Source organism: Agelaius tricolor, unplaced genomic scaffold (genome assembly GCF_023055355.1).
Source record: "Agelaius tricolor isolate 1412-34295 unplaced genomic scaffold, bAgeTri1.0.p SCAF_1, whole genome shotgun sequence".
Taxonomy (NCBI): Eukaryota; Metazoa; Chordata; class Aves; order Passeriformes; family Icteridae; genus Agelaius; species Agelaius tricolor.
The window spans coordinates 86,042,541-86,062,114 of NW_027269261.1; the positions used below are offsets into that span (position 1 = coordinate 86,042,541).

The following is a 19,574-nucleotide window of genomic DNA, read 5'->3' on the forward strand; positions in this document are numbered from 1 at the left end:
GCATTTTCAGGACTGCTCTTTGAGGAATGTCCCTCCATGACTTTTTCTTGTCCTTATGACTACCCCTAAAATATTTCTTGTGTTTCTGTTTGTAAGATTCAAATTCATCTAGAATCCAGATTTTAACCTTTATGATTTAAGACTGTTTTGACTCATGTGCTTATGTCAGTCAAGTTACTGTTTTTCCATAGGCATCTTTGTAACTCATCTTGTTTTGCTCTTGTTGCATTCCTCATGTGTAAAATGGGGAGGTTAGCAATTTTGAGTCATAGATTGTAAGCAACTTGTATAGAAAAGATCAGGTCAGTGTTTAGCATACTTGCCAAGAGCTATTAGAGCAGCTTGAGGAGGTATGAAAACTAAAACTTTGTATTTTTGTTTAATCTTTCAACTAAAGGAGATGGTAATTTAGAAAACACTGAGAAGCTGCAAACATCAGAACCTGCTGCAGAAGGCACTCCAGCCAAAGTAAATCCCTACTCAGTCATAAATATTTCCCCAATCCAAGATAAGGATCCATCCTCATCACCAGAACCAAGTCCTCCAGAGGAAAGTGCAAGTCCCAGCCTGTCTGGTGGATATTCTGTTCCTGTCCCCTGTGGATATGCTGTGCCATCCAACTTACCCTTGATAGTGCCAGCGTACTGCAGTCCTGTCATCATACGCAGTGTTTCTGTAGATGAGGAAGGTACTGTATTTACACACCTTACCTGATTTGAAAGGGAGCCCTTGGTTAACCTCAGGTACCTTACCTGTATAGCACTCACCCTGGGTGAGTATGATTAATGCTAATTCCTTTTTAATGTAATGAAATAATTTCCAGATCCAGAGTTCAGTGTTCAAGCCAAATGGTTTCTTCTCATACCTTTTATTGTTTTTCCTAGATCCTGGCAAAATTCCTCTCCCTTTTGCCTTTTCTATATGCATTTCTGTTCCTTTATTTTCCTGTTCTTGTGGATTTAGAGTTGCTGTTGGATTTTTCCCTTGATGATTTGATGAATTCTCTGTCTTCTAGTACAATTTTTAGACAGAAGAGGAAACTAGAAAGGGAAATAACTATGGATTATTACAGAAATAAGAGATCAATTTTGTAAGCAGAGTTGAGAAAGTTGACAGCTTAATGCCAAGACAGTAGGAAAAGAAAGCTGCCCATATCCTGCCTTTTTCTTTTTGTATTTTGAATATACTTTTCTTTGACTGGGCAGCAGCTCTTCTATAATTCTAGCCTTTATTCCAGCCTTTGCTTTTTGCCACTATTAGGAATACTGTCAAGTAAAAGCAAATGTTTGTGTGGTCCTTATTACTTGTAGAGGAATATATGTTTGAGAGAGAGAATTAAATGCATTAGCCATTGTGATTTCCTCTTAACAGCTCCTCTAAGAAATGGCTGTTTCTTTAAATTACTTAGCTTTCAGTGCATGGTGTGAAGAAACTTCCAACGTTTTTTAAACATGTGTAAGAATAAAACTATTGCAAGGAAGGAGATTATTCTTTAGCAATGATCTAGTAAAATCAGTTTCTTAAAATGTGCAGTTTGACCCAAACTGACATGTTATTGCAAACACTTCTTTTTTTTTCCCTACTTGGCAGGTACACAGTCAGCAACTGAAGAATGTCATTATAATTCTGTAAACCTGGAGGACCCTCAGAATAGGTGATTACCAGTTCATCATGTTTTAATGATTTGCAAAGCCTTAATTCCTAAGAAAGCTTACATTTGATAAGTATTTTATTTTCCTTCTGTGATGCTTCCATGTTCGTTGGTTAAGTTTTTTTCACTTTCTTACCCCTGTAATTCTGGTTGTGTACAAAAATCAGCACTGATGTGTATAACTGTGCGTGACATTTTTGAAGACCCTGGGTTGAATTTTTCTAGAGTGATTGCAATGTCAGATGCAACAGATTGCTGGAGGTTTGGCCTAGCCTGCTGCTTTTCAGCAGGATCCATCAGATCAACCATGGCCTTGCTGGCTGAGCCCTCAACTGTCCAAGGATGGAGGTGCTGCAGCTTCCTCAAGCAGTCTTCTCTGCTGTACTACCTGTACTACCTTCCCTGCCCCTCTTCCCTCCGCTCCTCCCCAAATGTCCTAAACCAAATCTCCCAGTGGGCAGTCTATTGACCATTCCCCCTTAGTCTGGCATTAAAAAAAAAAAGGCCCCAAAATCCCCAAAACAAACCCAAATAAAAAAATAACCCTGAATCCCTCACCTCTGTAGTTCTCTTTTGGATACTTGCAGCTACTCTTGGATCACCCATAACATCCTTTTTACCAGACTAAATAAACTCCATGTCTTTTAGCTCCTTCTTTGTAAACCATATGCTTTAGTCCTTGACTTCAGTTTCTCTACATCTCTCTAGAGGTAGCTTCACTTTCTCCCCAGCTCTCTAGCAGGGGAATGTTGGGAAGCCAAGACTGGACATGCTGCTGTAGCAGCCTCACCAGCACCAGGTGCAGAAGGGGAGCAGCTCTGCCTGATGGCTCCCAATGTAACCCAGAATATCTTTGTCTTATTTACCATGAAAAAGAAGCTCTCACTTCACTGTTTCTGAGAGAATTTCCTGTGTTCTGATAGATGAACTCAAAAGCAGAGTATTTTTTAAGATTGTAAAGAAAGTGTTTTCAATTTTCTGACTAAAAATTGTCAGACTATTAACTAGAATAGCTTATTCATCACCCAACTACACACTGAAGCAACATTTTTAACTAATCAGCAGCCTTGGAGTGGAAACTAGAGGGCAGAAGTATATTTATTGTCTTGTCTTTATGTATGTTTAAAAACACTGTGGTGTAACTTTTAGTTCTTTTATTTTGTGGCCTCTTTTTCAAGTGAAGATAACCAGACCAAGAAAGAGGATGATGCCCTGGCCAAATGGGTTGCAGATCCTGCAAATACAGCATGGATGGAAAGTAAGTAGCAGTGAGCACTGAAGTACAGCTGTGGAAGGTGGTCAGTTTTAAGTTGTGATCAGCAGTATGTGTCTGTCTATGTGCACAAACAGATTTTATGGGAATGTCCATGTTCACTTTTATTGTGTGTTTTTAGATAGATTCCAGAACCAAGCTGTAGAACATTCAACAGTATAATAAAATTGTATTTTAGAATAAAGTTAACATTGATTTTTACACCTTTTGGAGTCTGTGGAATCATGTGTTATGGGAGTAATTTAGCTCCTTCAATGCATGTGCAGTGGAAATAAGCTCCAGTTCAGAGTCTGATCTGTGACTGTATTTGAAATTGCTCTTCTTGTGCAGTAGTGGCAAATAAGTACTTGGAGGAGGAGGAAGGGAAGGAATTGCCACTGTCTTGGTGTGTGCAGTTGATTCTTAGCTGGCAGCTGCATTTTAAACCAGAGCAGAGACTGTGTGGTTTGAGGACAGGTTATCCTGCCTGTTCTCAGCTGTTCCCACTGGGCTGGTGTTAATCTTACGTATTTTGTGAAGTGACTGAAGAGTTTGTTGTTCTGCCTCTTAATTTACTATGATAATCATTACATTATTTAGTTTTTAAAAAGTCAATTTCAGCTTTTCTACAGCCATTCAGTAAGGCATTGAGCAGCCTTGAACAGGCAGAGGACATTCCATACTTCTGTAAGAAGGAGGGAGAAACAGTAGCTTTTGAAGTGGATTTTTGGTTTTGGCTACCAAAGGTCATCATAAGCAATGCAGATAAAACTGAAATTTCACAAATACCATATACTATACTGCTTTGTGCATTATTGCAATATTTGTGCATTATTACAATATTTGAACGATTAGATGTGCAGACAAAATACTAGTAGAGAGTGAGTCATATCTCCATTGTGTTAATATATACAAATATAACCAATTAAATAATATAATAGTATATTTCAGTTGGAGAGCACCTACAGCATTTCAACTGCCTGACCATTCTAGGGTTGACCAAAGGCTAAAGGCATGTTAAGGGCTTTGTCCAAATGCCTCTTAGACACTTGGTTCCTAAGCAAAATTCAGATTTTAGGAAGTTGCTCATTTGTTTTTTTTTTTTTTTTTTCTGTCTTGATTTTAGACCCGGATGAGGTAATTTATGATGACGTGCCAAGAGAAGATTCAGACTCTGAACCAGGTTTGAGGTGTTTGTAATGTTGAAAGCAATGCAAAATGGAATTATGTGCATGTATACTAAACAGATATGTTCATTAAGTGCCTAAAATATATGTAAATGTATTTACCATTGTGTTAATAATTGGTAGGTCTTACTGAGTTCAGAATTATACTAATACTTAAAAGACTATCTCAGCAGGTCTCCTATACTGCTCTTCTCAGAAGCTGAATTCTACTTTATTTTATAGATACAGTTCCAAATGCTTGAGTACTCTGCATATTAGAGAATTACAGTGTTGGGTGTTGTAGCTGTAGTGCCCTGAACAAGGCAAGATGGTTAGGAAAATGGTATTTTAAATAGTTAAATGATGTATGATAATGTATCATTGTCATGGTTACAGAGAAAAGCTCTCTCCTTGAAAGTCCCCTTCAATATATAAATGCTTGATAGATGGAAGAGATGGTCCAGGGTGGCTGTTCACCATCCTGATTGTGACTCTACACAAATGTTTTATTTCAGCTTTGAAGTGGTTCGCTCCTGATGTTTGTGACCATGTTTGGAGGGGGCAGAATAGATCTCAAAGTAGTTGCTGAAGTCAAGATTTTACCTTTACTGGAAATGATGGAGTTAGGGCTCAAGAGGCATATTTCATTGAGTTCTTACGCAGGTTTGTTTTGCAGTTTTTGGGTATAGTGAAGTCTGCCTAAAGATCAGTTGCTGCTGACTGATTTTGTGTGTGAGTGAATTGGCTTATTGGGAGCTCAGCATCTTACTCATCAGGGCTCTCAGAGGGTGTAGGTCTTTGATACTGAAATTGTTAATGAATCGAGAAAACACTTGAGCTTTCCTGTGTGAAACCCACATTAATCTTTAAAGCTGTAACAGTTAAATTTTTTTCCTTAGTAGTGTTCAGGCAAGGTGTTTTACAATTTTTTTACTAAATTTTTAAAATTTATTATTGTAAAGTTCTGTGTTACATTCATGACTTGAATGCTTATATTACTGGAAGTTCCCTCAGTGTTGTCCTGAGCCTTTGTGCTGTTGCTGATCAGTCAGGAAGCAAATACACCCAGCCCAGGTGCCTGAGCTAGGGATAAGGGTCAAAGCTCTACTGAGCATATTGGTCAGAATCTTTTGCTTAACCAGTAAGACATCAATTAAAATTTTGATTTTCATGTTGTCCCCTAAGACATTGAAAGATTCTGAGGAAATAGGTAGTAAGGGAAATTTCATCTTCGTACATTCATGATCTTGATGTTTATTATTTGTATATTTTGTCAACTATTCCAAAAAAAGTTTCAGTCAGACAATCTACATTACCACATGGACAAGATAAATTCACCTAGTCATGGGGTAAATCCTGCCCCAAAGCTCACAGCACAGGAGTTAGACTTGCATAAGTCTTGATTTATTTTGACATATTATGATGGTTCTTTTAAATTACTCATTGTGCTAGATTAAGATGTCTTCTTCAGTAGCAATATTTTAAGGACACTCTTGATATGCATGGGGATTTTTAAAAAAAGATTAAAAATCTGAATCTTCCAAATTAGACTAATTCAATTCTTTACAATTATCACAGAGGATTCCAATGTTAATATTAAAACCCAGGGTTTCGATGGATGTGTAAAATATATCAGCTTTTCTTTTGGGTACATATTTCTCTGTTTAAATGAAATGTCAATCTTATAATAAAAGCACAGCTGCTGTTTCCTGGATTTAATAGGAGACAGTTGTAAATGCTGCATCATAACCTCTGACAATAGTGGTTCCTGATAGAAGTGTTGTACCATGACAAATGTCCACACTTTTCCACTTGTACTGACATATGATGCTGCAGGTAGAGTGCATTCCTGTTTCCTGTTAAGAAATTTGCTCTAAATTTTCCATTTTATTTTGAGTAAGTTTTATGTTCTTGACATCCGTGCCAATGAAAGACCTGTGTTTTTAACAGGAGGTACTTTGGTCAGCCTTTCTAATATAGATTTGAAAAGGTTATGTCTAGAAAAGGTTAATACTTCAAGTTTTTAGAGTAAATCATGAGCAAGGTAGCTGCCAAGTGTGGGAGACTTCCAGTGACTGGTGGTGATGAGTCATAAAACACCATTGTGTAACACAGTTTCTTGCTGCTTTGGTCTGACCTGTTCTGCTGGAAGTGGTGACATTTTCATTTGATTCTTGCCATGTTTTAGCATTTTTTACCATGTCCCTAGGGACAAATGGCAAGCTTAAATATGGAAGGATGATTTTTCTCAGTGCAGATGTGCATTCCCAGTTAGAGTTTAAACTTCCTTTGAAGTTCTAAATAGTCTTGTGGGATTTAGACACAACAGTGTCATTTGAGTAGCACATGTTTCTAAAAGGATCATGGTGTGTACCCGTAACACTGTCCTTTTGTAGTACTCTGTTTCAACCAAGACAATCCACTTTGGCTATTTGAATATTGGATTTAATTCAAAATTTTTAATGTGCATACAGAAATCTGTACAATTCTTTGTAGCATATCCTGAGTAAGTTTTCCAGTGTCTGAACAAACATACATTTCAGTGTAGCTTTTTTTATTTTGGTTTAATTCTTGCAGAGGAAATGATTTATGATGATGTTGAAAATGGTGATGATGGTGGAAACAGCTCACTGGAATACGGGTGGAGTTCAAGTGAGTTTGAAAGCTATGAAGAACAGAGTGATTCTGAGTGTAAAAATGGAATTCCCAGCTCCTTTTTGCGAGGCAACCACAAGAGACATGTATGTATCCTGCAGTGCTGCTCAGTCATTGAGGTTGTCCTGGTTTCCAGCACTTCACTTTCTCACCTGTATTTCTTTTTTCCTCAATTCACTTTCGAATGCCAACAGCATCTTTTTAAAGGAGATATGAATCAGTGTGGAAGTGACAGTACATAAAAAATGTAACAGGGAAAAGAAGATAAGAAAATATTAAACAGAAGTTTCGTACAAAAAAGATACAACTCAAATTGGATAAAAATTCAATTAAAAATGAGATTGTTTTTGCTTATGGGCAGTTCCTTGCCTTCTCTTCTTTTGCACTTTCTGGATTAGTGTAAGTGGTAAATAAATGTGGAAAATAATGTGAAAAATAAATGGGGACAAGCCTGACAAGAATTGATGGTTTGGGATCTTTAGGTGCTCAAAAGTCACAAAACTCTTTGCCAGTGTTCCCTAGCTTTCTGTCTGTATCAGTTTGCTTGTTTGAAAGTGACTGAGCTTAAAAAACTTCTGAAAGTAAAAGATTTTTGTAATCAAAGAGAGTTCTACCTGTTAGGAGAGAAGAGAGGTGGCATGATTAAAATGATCCATCTGTGCCACTTCTCAGGTCTTGTGCCTTTGGCTCCGTGTGTTCTGCAGGAGGCAGGAAGGCACAGGTGACACAGGTGCCTGTCCTCACTGCACCTCTCCCATTGCACAGGGAGAGAGGCCCTGGACTCTTGCCTTCTCTTTGCCTTGGCTCCTCTTCTTCTGCCCTTGATTATCCTCTTTGTGAGAGGCTCCCCAGTGTGTGCTGACTGGGGGCAGACCCCCAAGAGCCACTTGGCAACCAGCTGTGTGTTGTGAGCTGCCTCAGCACCCTGTGGCTGGAATGTGCAGGGGTTGCAGACAGGGTGTTATTTCATGGGACCCTCATTTTCATTTTGCAGGTTTCTTAACTTGATGAGAATAAAAGCCTTGCTGTCTGTGTTTCCCTCCAGTATATGTTATCTGCTCTCCCCTCACCTCCATCCTTGCTGCACGTCCTTTGGAAAGCAGGGAGTGAGCAGTTAACTGCAAGACTTGAGCCCACCCAAATCTGCACTTTGTAAGCTGAGTGCTCATCCTCTGGTTTTGTCTTGGTTTTATTCTGACTAGAACAATCTTAAGTTGTTGCAGCTGTTTGTTTGGGAGTTTTTTCTAACAAGACTGAAAAAATGGAGTTTGAATTTTTTTTTTGTTTTAAATACCTTGGAAGAGACTAGGAAATGACTTTGCATGTGAGTGTGTAAGCCTTAACATGGCTGCTGACTTAATTTTTTTTTTTTAATCTTTTCTTGTTATCTCTAGCTTCAGCATTTACATATGTGAACAAAGCAAGGTTTCAAGCTATTTTTTTGGAACTCTTAAAAGTATACTTTGATCTGTCATGGAAAACTGTTGGCAGTGGTTGAATGTGATTGCACCAGGATCAGGCACAGAGTGTCTGAGCATGAGACTGAGGAGTGATGAGAGAAGAGGGGTGTGCCCTTGGGTACTGCCATGCAGATGGCTTTAACAGGCCTGTAACAAAAGGTTTTAGGGATTGCCTTGTGAGGATGGGTGTGAGGAGGTAAGGAACACTTAAGGTGGTGGATGGAAAAGTCAGATAGGCTCTTGCACCTGGATGGGTTGCTGGGAGATGGAGAAATTGGGAAATTAGGGAGGGGTTTTGGCAGAGAGTGAGGAAGGAAACTTTAGCATTGCCAAAAAAACCCTTGCAACAAACAACCAAGAAAACAACAACAACAACAAAAAAAAAACCCAAAAAGCCAACCCCAGCCCTCCCTGCATTGGCATTTCAGCATGGGCAGACACTACTCTTCCTTATGTACATTTTCTCTGTATCCACTCCTTGTACTAACTTTCACTTCTCCTCAAGTCCTGTGATGGATATTACAGTATATTCCCAGCACATCACCTTCTGTAGCCTTTCAGAGCCTGTGAGGGACTTGCCCTACTTATAATTTAATTGTTAGTTGAAAAGTATGGCAAGGTTGGACGTGGGATTTTTAATTTTAAGTGCTGGTATGACTTTCCTCAAAGTCATTTCATTATATTTCTTTTATATAATTTTCACCTTTTCATTATCATTCTTATTATTCTATTTATTTACTATTTTATTTTAAGAAGGGAAGATTTTTGTGCTGTTAAATATTTCTTGCCTGTGAACCAGATACTATTCTTTATTATACTGCTGTAATGCCAGAATCATGATGTTAGAGGTAATTGCATCCTGACCCAGCCTAGTGGAACTACGTGCTGGGCCTGTCGCTTTGTTTTCAACTCAGTAGGCCTTCTCTTTCCTGAGGCCTTGATCTCTTGCCAAATATCTCTCTGTTGATATCAAGCTGAGGGGTTTTCCACTGGACTTCTATTATAGGGTACATGCCAAATATTTTCCTTTTTTTTTTTTTTTTCTTTCCTGGTTGCGTTGTAACCTCTTTTATCTACCTTTGTCAAAATGTTTAACAAATGGTAATTAGTGTTCCGTGTTCCAGAGCATTCCTTTCTCTGTGATAGTTTCCTTACCTTGCAAATGAATATATTCATGTACAAGATGGTTACACCCAAGTTCTTACAATGAGACTATGATGCATGTGGAAACCACAAGAACATAAATCCTGCTAGTGTCTCCTTCCTTGACTCACTGCCCTGTCAGTTTCCGTATTCTCAGGTGCCAGCAATCTCCACAGGTTCCTCAGTCTCTGAGATTTCTTCTGATTCACTGTTTTGAAGGATAGACTGAAATATAGGCTAGGTTTTGTGCTCCAGTGAATAATGCTTATGGTTAAGGCTGATGTATCATTTCTATGTGGTTTTTAAGAGATAGACTAAGGCAACTAAATTCTTATACATATTAATTGTATTGTGCCTAAGTGGCTTTGCCCCTGTCTTTACAGAAAAGCACCTGGCGGAGCTCAGCAGTGCCCAGGAGCGATGGTCCCTTCCTCGGACTGGAGCTTCCCTCAGTGATAGTTTTCCTTCAGTGATAGTTTTCCTTCAGTGATAGTTTTCCTTCAGTGATAGTTTTCCTTCAGTGATAGTTTTCCTTCAATGATAGTTTTCCCTCAGCAATAGTTTTCCCTTAGCTGTCTTTGTGTCAGTAGATAGATGGGGAAATGTGCATGATTTATGTGAGTGCTTCAGCATGAAGTTTTCACTATGGCTTTTTGAAAAGATTGTGTCTTTTTGTACACTGTAGCTTTCTCATGACCTAACGCGTTTAAAGGAGCATTATGAAAAAAAGATGAAAGATTTGATGTCAAACACTGTGGGAGCAGTAGAGATTCAGCAACTAAAGCAAAAACATGAGCTGAAGGTAGTGTAGTTGATTTTTGTAACTACCTACGTTTAAATAATTGCTTTTCCAACACAGACAATGTTGTCTTTTATTAATAGCTTGAAAAAGTAGACAATAATTTGTATGAAATGAATTCTGAATGTGCTGAATTTGTATTGTGCAGCCTTAAGTTAAAGTTAACCCTAGTGTCTCTCTGAGACCATGGCTCCATGGGGCTAGCCTAGCCCTAGCTCTGCAGCCACACCAGATCAAATTGGAAACCTCCCTGCTCTCCATTCTGAATGGAACCAGTATGAAAAGACTGGGTTTTTGAAAAAAGCTTCAGTCTCAAACCCAGAAGTTGCCTGATTGCAGCAAGGCAGCTTTGTTTGTGTTCTGACAGTAGTGGGGATTTTTTGTTGTAGTGACATTTTGGGAAAGAAGTACAAAGAAGGGTGTTTTAATAAACATTTTCCAGCAAAGCAAAATTCTTTGGTTTTTTTTTTTTTGTTGTTGTTGTTGTTGTTTTTGTTTGTTTGTTTGTTTTTGTTGTTTTTTTTTTTTTTTTTGTTTCTTGAAATATCATTTGACTGTGGTAGTGTACTGTAAGATTATGGAATTCTTATTAAATCAGTGCATTTCTTCAATGAATGAAGTTATTAGTTGTAACTTTTCCTTCATAACAGTGTTTGTTTAAGAATATAGTTAATATGTAACTGAGTCTAGGGGATTATCTTTAGGTCAGAAATACTTTGGAAGAGTTATTTGGACACTGAAAGATGGACAAGACCTCTGGCCAGTAATGACCTGTGAGTAGCAGGTATTTGTTCTGTAAGATAACATTTGAGACTATTTAAAGTTTGTTTGAATGCAGAAGGGTTCTTAAGCATTTCTGCTCTTTTAGACTTGCATACAGTATTGCCATGAAGTAAGTCCTTGTCTCCAATTTTTATTTTATTTTGAAATACAGGAGCTTGGCTCTGAGCTTTCATGGTTCTCTCTACTTATTATATATTTATTTGACTTTGGACAATATTGATAGCCTAAAAGTGTGCTGGCTCAGATGCTTTTCTATTATTCACTGAACATGTAGACTATATTTTTTATCTTGCAGATGCAAAAGCTTATGAGAGCTGCTAGAGAAGGTACCAAAGATGGACTTGAAAAGACAAAAGCAGCTGTGAAGAAGGGTCGTTCCTTCATTCGGACAAAATCTTTCATTTCTCAAGGTATATGCTATTTACAGCATTTCTCTTTGTTACATTCTCTAGTAATTCCTGAGAAAGAAGATGAATGGCCTAACAATTTTTTGTAGTGGGAGCTGAGAGCTAGATGCAAGAAATCAGATATATATTAAAAATGTATGGTATAATATTCAGTTCAGATGACAGTATTGTCAATGCATCTTGAGCAGTTTTTTCTGTTTGGGGCAAGAACCTGAGTGCCCTGAGAAACCTGAGGACCACAAAGAAGGATAATTTAAGAACAAGAACAAGTCCCACCAAGCAGTGTGATCTAGGTACTGGTAGATGGGAGTATGGAAGTGATGTTAAGTTACTGTCGTGGTGTAACCCCAGCAGCAGCCAAACCCCTCACAGCCACTTGCTCACTCCCCTACCACCAGGACTGGGGAGAGAATTAGAAGGGTAAGAGTGAGAATTTGTGGGTTGAGATAAAGACAGTGTCATAGTGAACATAAAAGCCATACACAAGCAAAGAAAGACAAGGAACTAGTTCACTGCTTCCCAAGGGAGGCAGATGCTTATCCATCCCCAGGAGAGAAGGGCCCCATTACACACAGTGGTTACTTGGGACACAAACACCATCACTCTGAGCATCTCCTCTCCTTACTCCTCTTTCCTCCCACTTTATATATGGAGCAGGATGTCATATGGTCTGGAATATCCTTTTAGTCATTTTGGTGACCTGTCCTGGCTATGTCTCCTCCCAACCTGCCATATACCCTCACCAGCATGGCAGTATGAAAAGCAGAAAAGGCCTTGGCTCTGTGTATACCCTGTTCAGCAATAAAAAAAAAAATCTCTATATTATCAACCCCTGTGTCCAAATCCAAAATGAAGCTCCATACTAGCCACTGTGAAGAAAATTAATTCTACCCCAGTCAAAATCAGCACAGTTACTAAGTCTGTCTAGGTCTCTCCATCAAATAACTCTTGAATGTCAGGAGAATGTGCTGTTAAGACATGGCTTTCAGTGGAGAAGTAGCTGACTATTTTAAAAAGGAGAAGTCTGAGAGATACACTATCTTTCTGCTCAGGTGTCTGCCCAACTAATTGCATGGTAGTAACTTCACAGCTTATAAAACTACAATTTTAGGAAGCTAAAACCACAAGGCTGGAACAAAATATTTTTATTGAGAGAAGTAACATAAAGTTGCTGTATGGGCCAGGACACATCTTACATCTCTGTCATGACCTCTGACTGCTTCTCAATTTACTTAATTCACAGCTTGAGTATAGAAAGGGACACAAAACGAGGTGATGAAAAAGTGTATCCTCAGCTTCTTGCAGTTGAACAGATGAAAATGATCTGCAGGGCAGTGTTACAATGGACCTGGCATTCCTTCTTACATTTCTAGAGATTAGGTGGCAGACCCAGTGTACCTGTGGATGGCTGAATCTCATAACCACTTTCCAAATCAGCAGGGAGCTAGTGAAATATTTCTTAACTAAACTCACAAGTTTTTCCCAGATGTCAGATCTGCTTCCGTTATTTCTCTTTGTTCCAAGACAGTTTCTCATACTGTTCTTTCTTTATGTCTCCTTTCCTCGGGTCTTCTTGTTTGCCTGGCTATGTACTGCCACCTATCAGTGCACTTCGGTGGTGCTTTTTCAGTAAAATTTTTACCCACAGAGCAATGCAGAATCCCTCACTCCTTTCTGATGAAAACAAACATTTTGGTTAGCTTGGCTACTTTAGTTCAGCTACTGAAGGTTGTATAGTATTTTTTTTAGCTAGGTCATAATATGGGTGTTTTCAGTTTCCTCCTAGGGATCATTTATTTTAAAACTGCTGTCCCTGGGGCTGTAGTGCTTAGGCTCTCTGCAGCTGTGGGATATTAGGATGCCTTTGAAAGGTGTTCTGTATTAGAATACCTATTGGTAGTAACATTTATGTGATTTCCCAGATGATACAGAAGTATTGGGAAATTTCTTTTGTTTGGTAAGTGAAAATTTATCATTTCTGTGCTCAGATGATAGTCTTTGCTTGTTTTGTTTTGGTTTTTTCTCTTTTCTTTTGTTTTTTCTTCTTTTAATCCACATGTAGAAGCTGATATTTGGTTATTTTTTTGTAGATCACAGATCATCTTGTCTGGAAGAAGAGGAGCAAAATTTATTTATTGATGTGGACTGTATGCATGCAGAAGCAATTATGACTCCTATGCCTGAAGGATTATCACAGCAGCAGGTAGTAAGCTTTGGGAAGTACGGTCTTCTTTTTTTCCTCCCCTTCTGCTCTGCACCAGTGTCTCTTAGGTGCCTTTCATCTTCAAACATATTGGCATTTTACTTAAGTAAACATCAAATACAGAACTGAATAAGTAGTTTTTTGAAAATTTGTGTGTGTGCGTATAGTTACATCAGTCCTCAATTCACCCAGATGTGCAAAATGGTTTGCATTATAAAATTACCTATAAGAACTATATTGTTTCACTACCTGAACACTTAAACTAAATGTGATGGTTTTGAGTGAAAAAAGGAGAGAGTTAAAGCATTTTTATTGAACCAGAAAACATTGTTCCAGGTGCTCTGGGATTTTAATTTTAAATGTAGACAATATCCTCTTTGAATCCAAAGATTTTTCTTGGTTAAAAAAAAATCATTCCTAGTAAAGTTAAGTCTACAGAAGAATTAATGTTGCTGTTTTCCACCTCAAACTATATAGTCACTGTGGAAATCACTTCAAAAAATACTGAAATCAGCATCAGTTAAGAAATTTTGGCTGAAAATAAATCCCTTGGGTTCATGTTACTGTATTGTTATGACAATTAATAACTGTATGAGAGTTTTTAAACTTCTTGTGGTGCCAAGTTGTAGGTTAGTTGGTCAGTACCTTATGAAAATGAGAAAAAAAACAAATTAAGGGGCAATTGAGGGGAGGCCCATATATTTTTGGGATTTTGTTTTGTTTTGTTTTACATTTTACCTGGGTGAGGTTTACTTTTCTCTTGTGTTTAACACAGTGAAGTGCTAATCTTGTAAAAAAGCAACTAGCAAACTGTGTTCCATTACTGTAAGATTTTATTATCATGTGGGATTTCAGCATCAGTCTAAATGTTCTTTTCTTCTTTCCAAATAGGAATTTGAGTTTCACTAGGGTAGTTTTGTACAAATAAATTTACCCTCTTCTGCAAAAAAAACCCCAGAGTGCTTGTAGTTTGGAGCAAACTGGTAATAGTTGTGTCAGTCATGACAAATAGTGCTCAGCTGCCCAGGAGGAGTTCTCCAAGTGGGCAGGAATGGAGTTAGGGAAGCCAAAGCTCAGCTGCAGCTAGTGAGGTGTGAGAGGCAGCAGGGCAGAGGTTCTGACATGTACATTGGCAACAAAAGGAGGCTGAGAAGAACACAATACACTGCTTGGTGGGGCACGGACCTAGTGATAAAGGGTCAAAACTGTGCCACCTTTGCCTTGGGTTTCACTGGCTTGTCCTTGAGACTCAGCCCATGAGCCCAGAGACAGGTCGGCTGGGGTGAAGGCTAATCTGCAGCTGGGGAGCTGAGGCCATCTGGACATACAGGTGTCTGTGGGACCAGATGGGATGGATGTAAGGATGCTGTGGGTAAGGCCTTTCTCAGTCATCTAAGATCACAGTGATGAGAAGACTGAAAAAGTGTCACACTCTTACCCACAAGAAGGAGAATTGAGTCTGGCCTCACCTCAGTCCCAACAAAAGTGATGCAGCACATGTTCTTGGGAGCTATGTCTGTGTTCAGTAGGACAGGAGGGTGAGTGGGGAAAAATCAGCATAGATGGGCCAGAGTCCATTTGTGAATGACCAGCTTGAGCCTCTTTGAGGTGACTGAGGGGAGAGGTGATTGTGGTGACTTTATGGGCAGAGGGGAGCAAATGCATCACTTACCTCTGCCTTAACAGGGCTTTCAGCTGTCTCCTGAAGTATTCCTGTGCTCCTTTAGGTGAGATACCCTCTGTGTGGGTGGACTAAAACGTGGGTGGGAAACAGGTGAGGACACCACACTCAATGAGTCCATGGTACAAAGTGCAGTGGGTGGTCAGTGTTAGTGCTTGGGAGCAGGCACGGGCCTCTGGCATGTAAAGCCTGTGTGAGTCATCTGGATGCCAGCTGCAGTGCACATCTGGAGGTGATGCCAAACTGCAGGGGTGCAGCAGCTGTGTGGGGGAGGTTGGCTGCTGGTCAGCAGGGCTCTGGTGGGCTGGGTGTACAGAAACACTGGAGCAGTTCAGGGGCAGCAGCATAGCCTGGCTGTGGGAAGGGGTCACAGCCCTGGGTGCCCCAGGCCAGGGTCCCCTTCCAGCCCAGCTGCCTTGGCACAGCAGAGCTGCTCTGTGGACATGCTGGCTTCAAACAGCAGGTGGCATGATGGCTTCTGTTTAAATCCTGGTGCCTGCTAGTACTGAGGCTAGGGCTCATATCTATTGCAATAACCTGAAGCCAATACTAAGTATTCTTTTTGTGTATTATAGAGCCTGAAATTTTTATTTCTACAGATGTTTATTCTTTTCAGAAGAATGAACTGTGACTAAAAGTAGGATTAGTATTCATCAACAGAGCCACTGATCCTCTATACCAAATATGACACTGCTGAATCCATTCTAAGCACAGATTAGACACAACTAATTTTACTGTATATATCTTAAGCAAAGCCTCAGATAATTTTGAAGTCCTCCTTTGAAATGCCAATACCTGAAAGAAAATTCTCACATAACCTGCATTTACTAATGCAAAATACAAATGTGGAAAATTTAAAGGCAGTGATGGTGGAGGAGGCAGGAGGTTGTGGGTTCTAGAGCAGAAAGAAGCAAGCCTGAGATTTGAGTTTCATGGTCATTTAGGCTAGCTTAAAATAGCAAAATGAGCATGATTTCCTTCTCTTGTGGAAAGTGGTTTGATCCTACTCCTGTGCTGTCTTCTCCCTCATAGTCCCTCTTTGAAACTCTAGGGTGAGCTGGATTAGGAAATGGATTTCGGTGAAAACAAATCCTTGTAGCCAACAAGAAATCTAATTGATGGCAAGAAGCTTAAGTTCTAAACCAGACTGGTTCTCCAGTCTTTCCTGTCCTGCCACCTGCATGTCCATACAAAGTGCAGTTCAGCTGAAGCAGAAGGTGGAGAAGGAGGTGTAATAAATAGCCTGTAGTTTAGCATGAAATATGGTAGCTTTTCCTGAAGGTCTTACAACTCTGTCAATGCATATAAGTATAGATAACATGGGGGTCCTCACTTATGCATGGTAATGCCCAAAAGAAAATGCTGACTTGGATACTTTCTCAGTTTATATGGTAGAGTTTATATCGCCTTAACTTTAAAAGACAATTAGTATTTGCTTGTTTGCCTTTCATGTTGCTCCTAATAAATTTATAAAACCTATTAAAAATAAAATTTAGGACTGATTTTTGGAAAATTGTTTCCTATTTTTTTGTAGCCAATCACTGAAGTAGTCAACATTATCTTATACCTATGATTGTTCCCATCAATGCCTACATATATACATTTAAGGTGCATAGGATTATAGAATATCCTGATTTGGAAGATCACCAGGATCATTGAAGCTCAGCACCTGGCCCTGCACAGGACAGCCCTAAAAATTGCATCAGGTGCCTGAGAGCATTGTTAAATGCCAAAGTCAAAACACAAGTTTCAAAAGTTAAGCTTAGACTTACAACAGTCAGAAAAAAATATAGATATCGATACAATAATTGTTGTGTTCTTTAAAGTAAGTACTTTTAGGGTAATAATAAATTAAATTACTTTTGAAGAGTATTATTTTATTACAGTTCCAGTATTGAAATTGCTTTGTATTTCTTTTATTAATGTGAGAATTTTATAATCATCATTTCCAACTATAATGAATGTGTTGCCTGATTAGAGCTTTGGACAAAACTTTGTTGTTTCAACAGGTTGTGAGAAGGTATATTTTGGGATCGGTAGTTGATAGTGAGAAGAATTACGTGGATGCTCTCAAAAGAATCCTGGAGGTACCTTAATATCTTTTGCATTTTAAAATTTTGAATATTTGAAAAAGAATCATTAAATATCATTAAGGAATCCTTCCTGTGACTAACACAGATTTTGCTACAGATGCTTCATGCCAAATGTTCAGTGATTTTGTGCACGTGTACTGTTGCATAAGTTTATTTTTCTGCTTATAGAAGTCCCTTTTTTTTGTTTGTTTAAATCAATTTGCTCTTTCTTTTTCCACAGCAATATGAGAAGCCCCTTTCAGATATGGAACCAAAGTTACTGAGTGAAAGAAAACTTAAGATGGTCTTTTATCGAATTAAGGAAATTCTTCAGTGCCATTCAATGTTTCAGATTGCGCTGGCGAGTCGTGTCTCTGAGTGGGACTCTGTTGAAATGATCGGTGATGTCTTTGTTGCTTCAGTAAGCAAATCTGTCAGAACAGATAATCTGTTTACATTTTAGTCTTGTTTTTCCATCTCCATATCTTTCTAACTTAGCTGCTTTATTCCCATCTTCTCCAATGCCTGTGGCAACTGTCAGAGTATTCATGTACTATCCTGATAAGGAAACTGACACCAACACATGTCTTCAGCTCGGTTGGCAGATGTGAAAGGATTGTAAGAAAAGTTTTCAGGCTTTGATTAATCTTTCAGACATTTAAGTAAATGGTTTATTTTTATGAGAAATTAAGATTCACAAACCCACAGAAATTAAGGTGAGACTGAGGCTCAGCATCTCATAAAAAATGAGTAGTCATACCTAGTAGTGTGCAAGTAGAAAGAAACCAAAGTAGGTAATGTCCTAAATTCCTGAGTTTGAGCTGAGATGAGACACTGATAAGGAGTAGTTGTAAACCCTGTCCCATCATTAATGGAAATCCGTTCAGTAAAGGCCAGAATTAGGTACTGCTTTAAATTAGAGAAAATAAGAAATGGCCTTGGTTGATAGATGTTGTTCACCATGAAAGTGTGGCTCGAAGAGGCTGCCTGCCTTCTGGCTTGAGTGCTTTGTTTTATTACCACCCAGGTGCTGGAAGCCACCACCTTTTCATGCCTGCTGTAAGAGAGCTGGGATCTGATCACAGTTCACCCAAAATGAAATAGTTACTGAAAATGTGTTGCTTGAAGTAAACCTGCCTTGTTGTGACTGAAGCAAGTTAGGTAGTCTTAATGAGACCAGCTCTGCAAAAGAGAGAGATGAAATTACCAAGAAGGCAATGGGTGGTGATCTATCCATTCCCATGGCTGTTTGCAGGCCACACGATCTGTCTGCTTTCTTAGTAAGTCTTTAATAACTGAAGTCAGGGTGTGAAGGCCCTGGGACTTGGCTGATTCACTTAAGCTGGAAGACAGGTAGTGAGATGATCAGGGGATCTCAGTTGTTGATTTGAATCTCAGGGGATGCCCTTCGATTGCCCATAGTTCTTCTGTCCCAGTGTTCTAGCCAAGATGAAACAATTTCTGTAAATACATTAAATGTCATTCACAGCTGTTACATCTTTCTGTTTCCAGCCTGTCTTCTGCAGAAAGATTATTTTGGGTATTACCAGTATTTCTGTGTATCCAGCACTAGGCCAAGCAAAGCCTTTAGTTCTGACTGAGTCCCTAACAGCCAGAGGTCTCTATAGCTGTGCTGGCAGAGGTCTTTTGTACTTTTAGTTAAGATTTGCCTTTTTTTCTTTTCAGTTTTCTAAATCTATGGTATTGGATGCATACAGTGAATATGTAAACAACTTCAGTACAGCAGTTGGGATTCTCAAGAAATCTTGTGCCACCAAACCTGCCTTTTTAGACTTCTTAAAGGTTAGTTCATTCTTAAAATAGTTGTGCATATGTGATTAATAAGAAAGCATGAGTTATAATTTGGGAGGAAAACTGACTGCTTATGCTGTATATTGTCTCATTGGTTTTATGGACTTAAGGTCTGTTTTATGGATTTGGCACAAACAGACCCCAGAGGGTGCCCTTCCAGTATTGTATTTTTGGCATAGTAACATGCTATTTAGATCTGGGATGTATTTTCAAGTGCACAGTAGTTTTATTGTTATTCAAATCAGTTTATTGGTGTTTGCTTTACTTTATTTGTCTAAACATTAGGATTCTTCCATATCAGGTGAGTTTCAAATAGTAGTTCATCATATGAAGCCACTTTTTAATTTGAAATTTATTTTAATTCTAATTTGTTTATTGTGTTGTGAGAGGTAGTGCAGCTGGATTTCCATTCTATTACAATTTCCCTGGATTTTGAAGATTGTGTTTCTAGTTTGGGGTTGAAATTGGTGATTTTTTTGCAGAATGCATG

General features: G+C 38.8%; 1 protein-coding gene across 11 annotated transcripts in view; it reads left to right on the forward strand.

Moving 5' to 3' along the window:
• ARHGEF10 (Rho guanine nucleotide exchange factor 10) overlaps window positions 1-19,574 on the forward strand; it is a 110,164-nt gene that overhangs the window by 30,182 nt on the left and 60,408 nt on the right. For 8 of the 11 annotated variants that reach the window (XM_071442090.1, XM_071442100.1, XM_071442064.1 and 5 more), the window contains 11 exons: window positions 398-688; window positions 1,591-1,654; window positions 2,830-2,909; window positions 4,030-4,086; window positions 6,647-6,810; window positions 10,013-10,129; window positions 11,205-11,319; window positions 13,407-13,519; window positions 17,210-17,287; window positions 17,514-17,693; window positions 18,959-19,075. In XM_071442090.1, the coding sequence (XP_071298191.1) occupies window positions 398-688; window positions 1,591-1,654; window positions 2,830-2,909; window positions 4,030-4,086; window positions 6,647-6,810; window positions 10,013-10,129; window positions 11,205-11,319; window positions 13,407-13,519; window positions 17,210-17,287; window positions 17,514-17,693; window positions 18,959-19,075 (1,376 nt within the window). The remainder of the gene's footprint in view (window positions 1-397; window positions 689-1,590; window positions 1,655-2,829; window positions 2,910-4,029; window positions 4,087-6,646; window positions 6,811-10,012; window positions 10,130-11,204; window positions 11,320-13,406; window positions 13,520-17,209; window positions 17,288-17,513; window positions 17,694-18,958; window positions 19,076-19,574) is intronic. The other 3 variants (XM_071442110.1, XM_071442128.1, XM_071442119.1) reach the window with 1 other exon arrangement.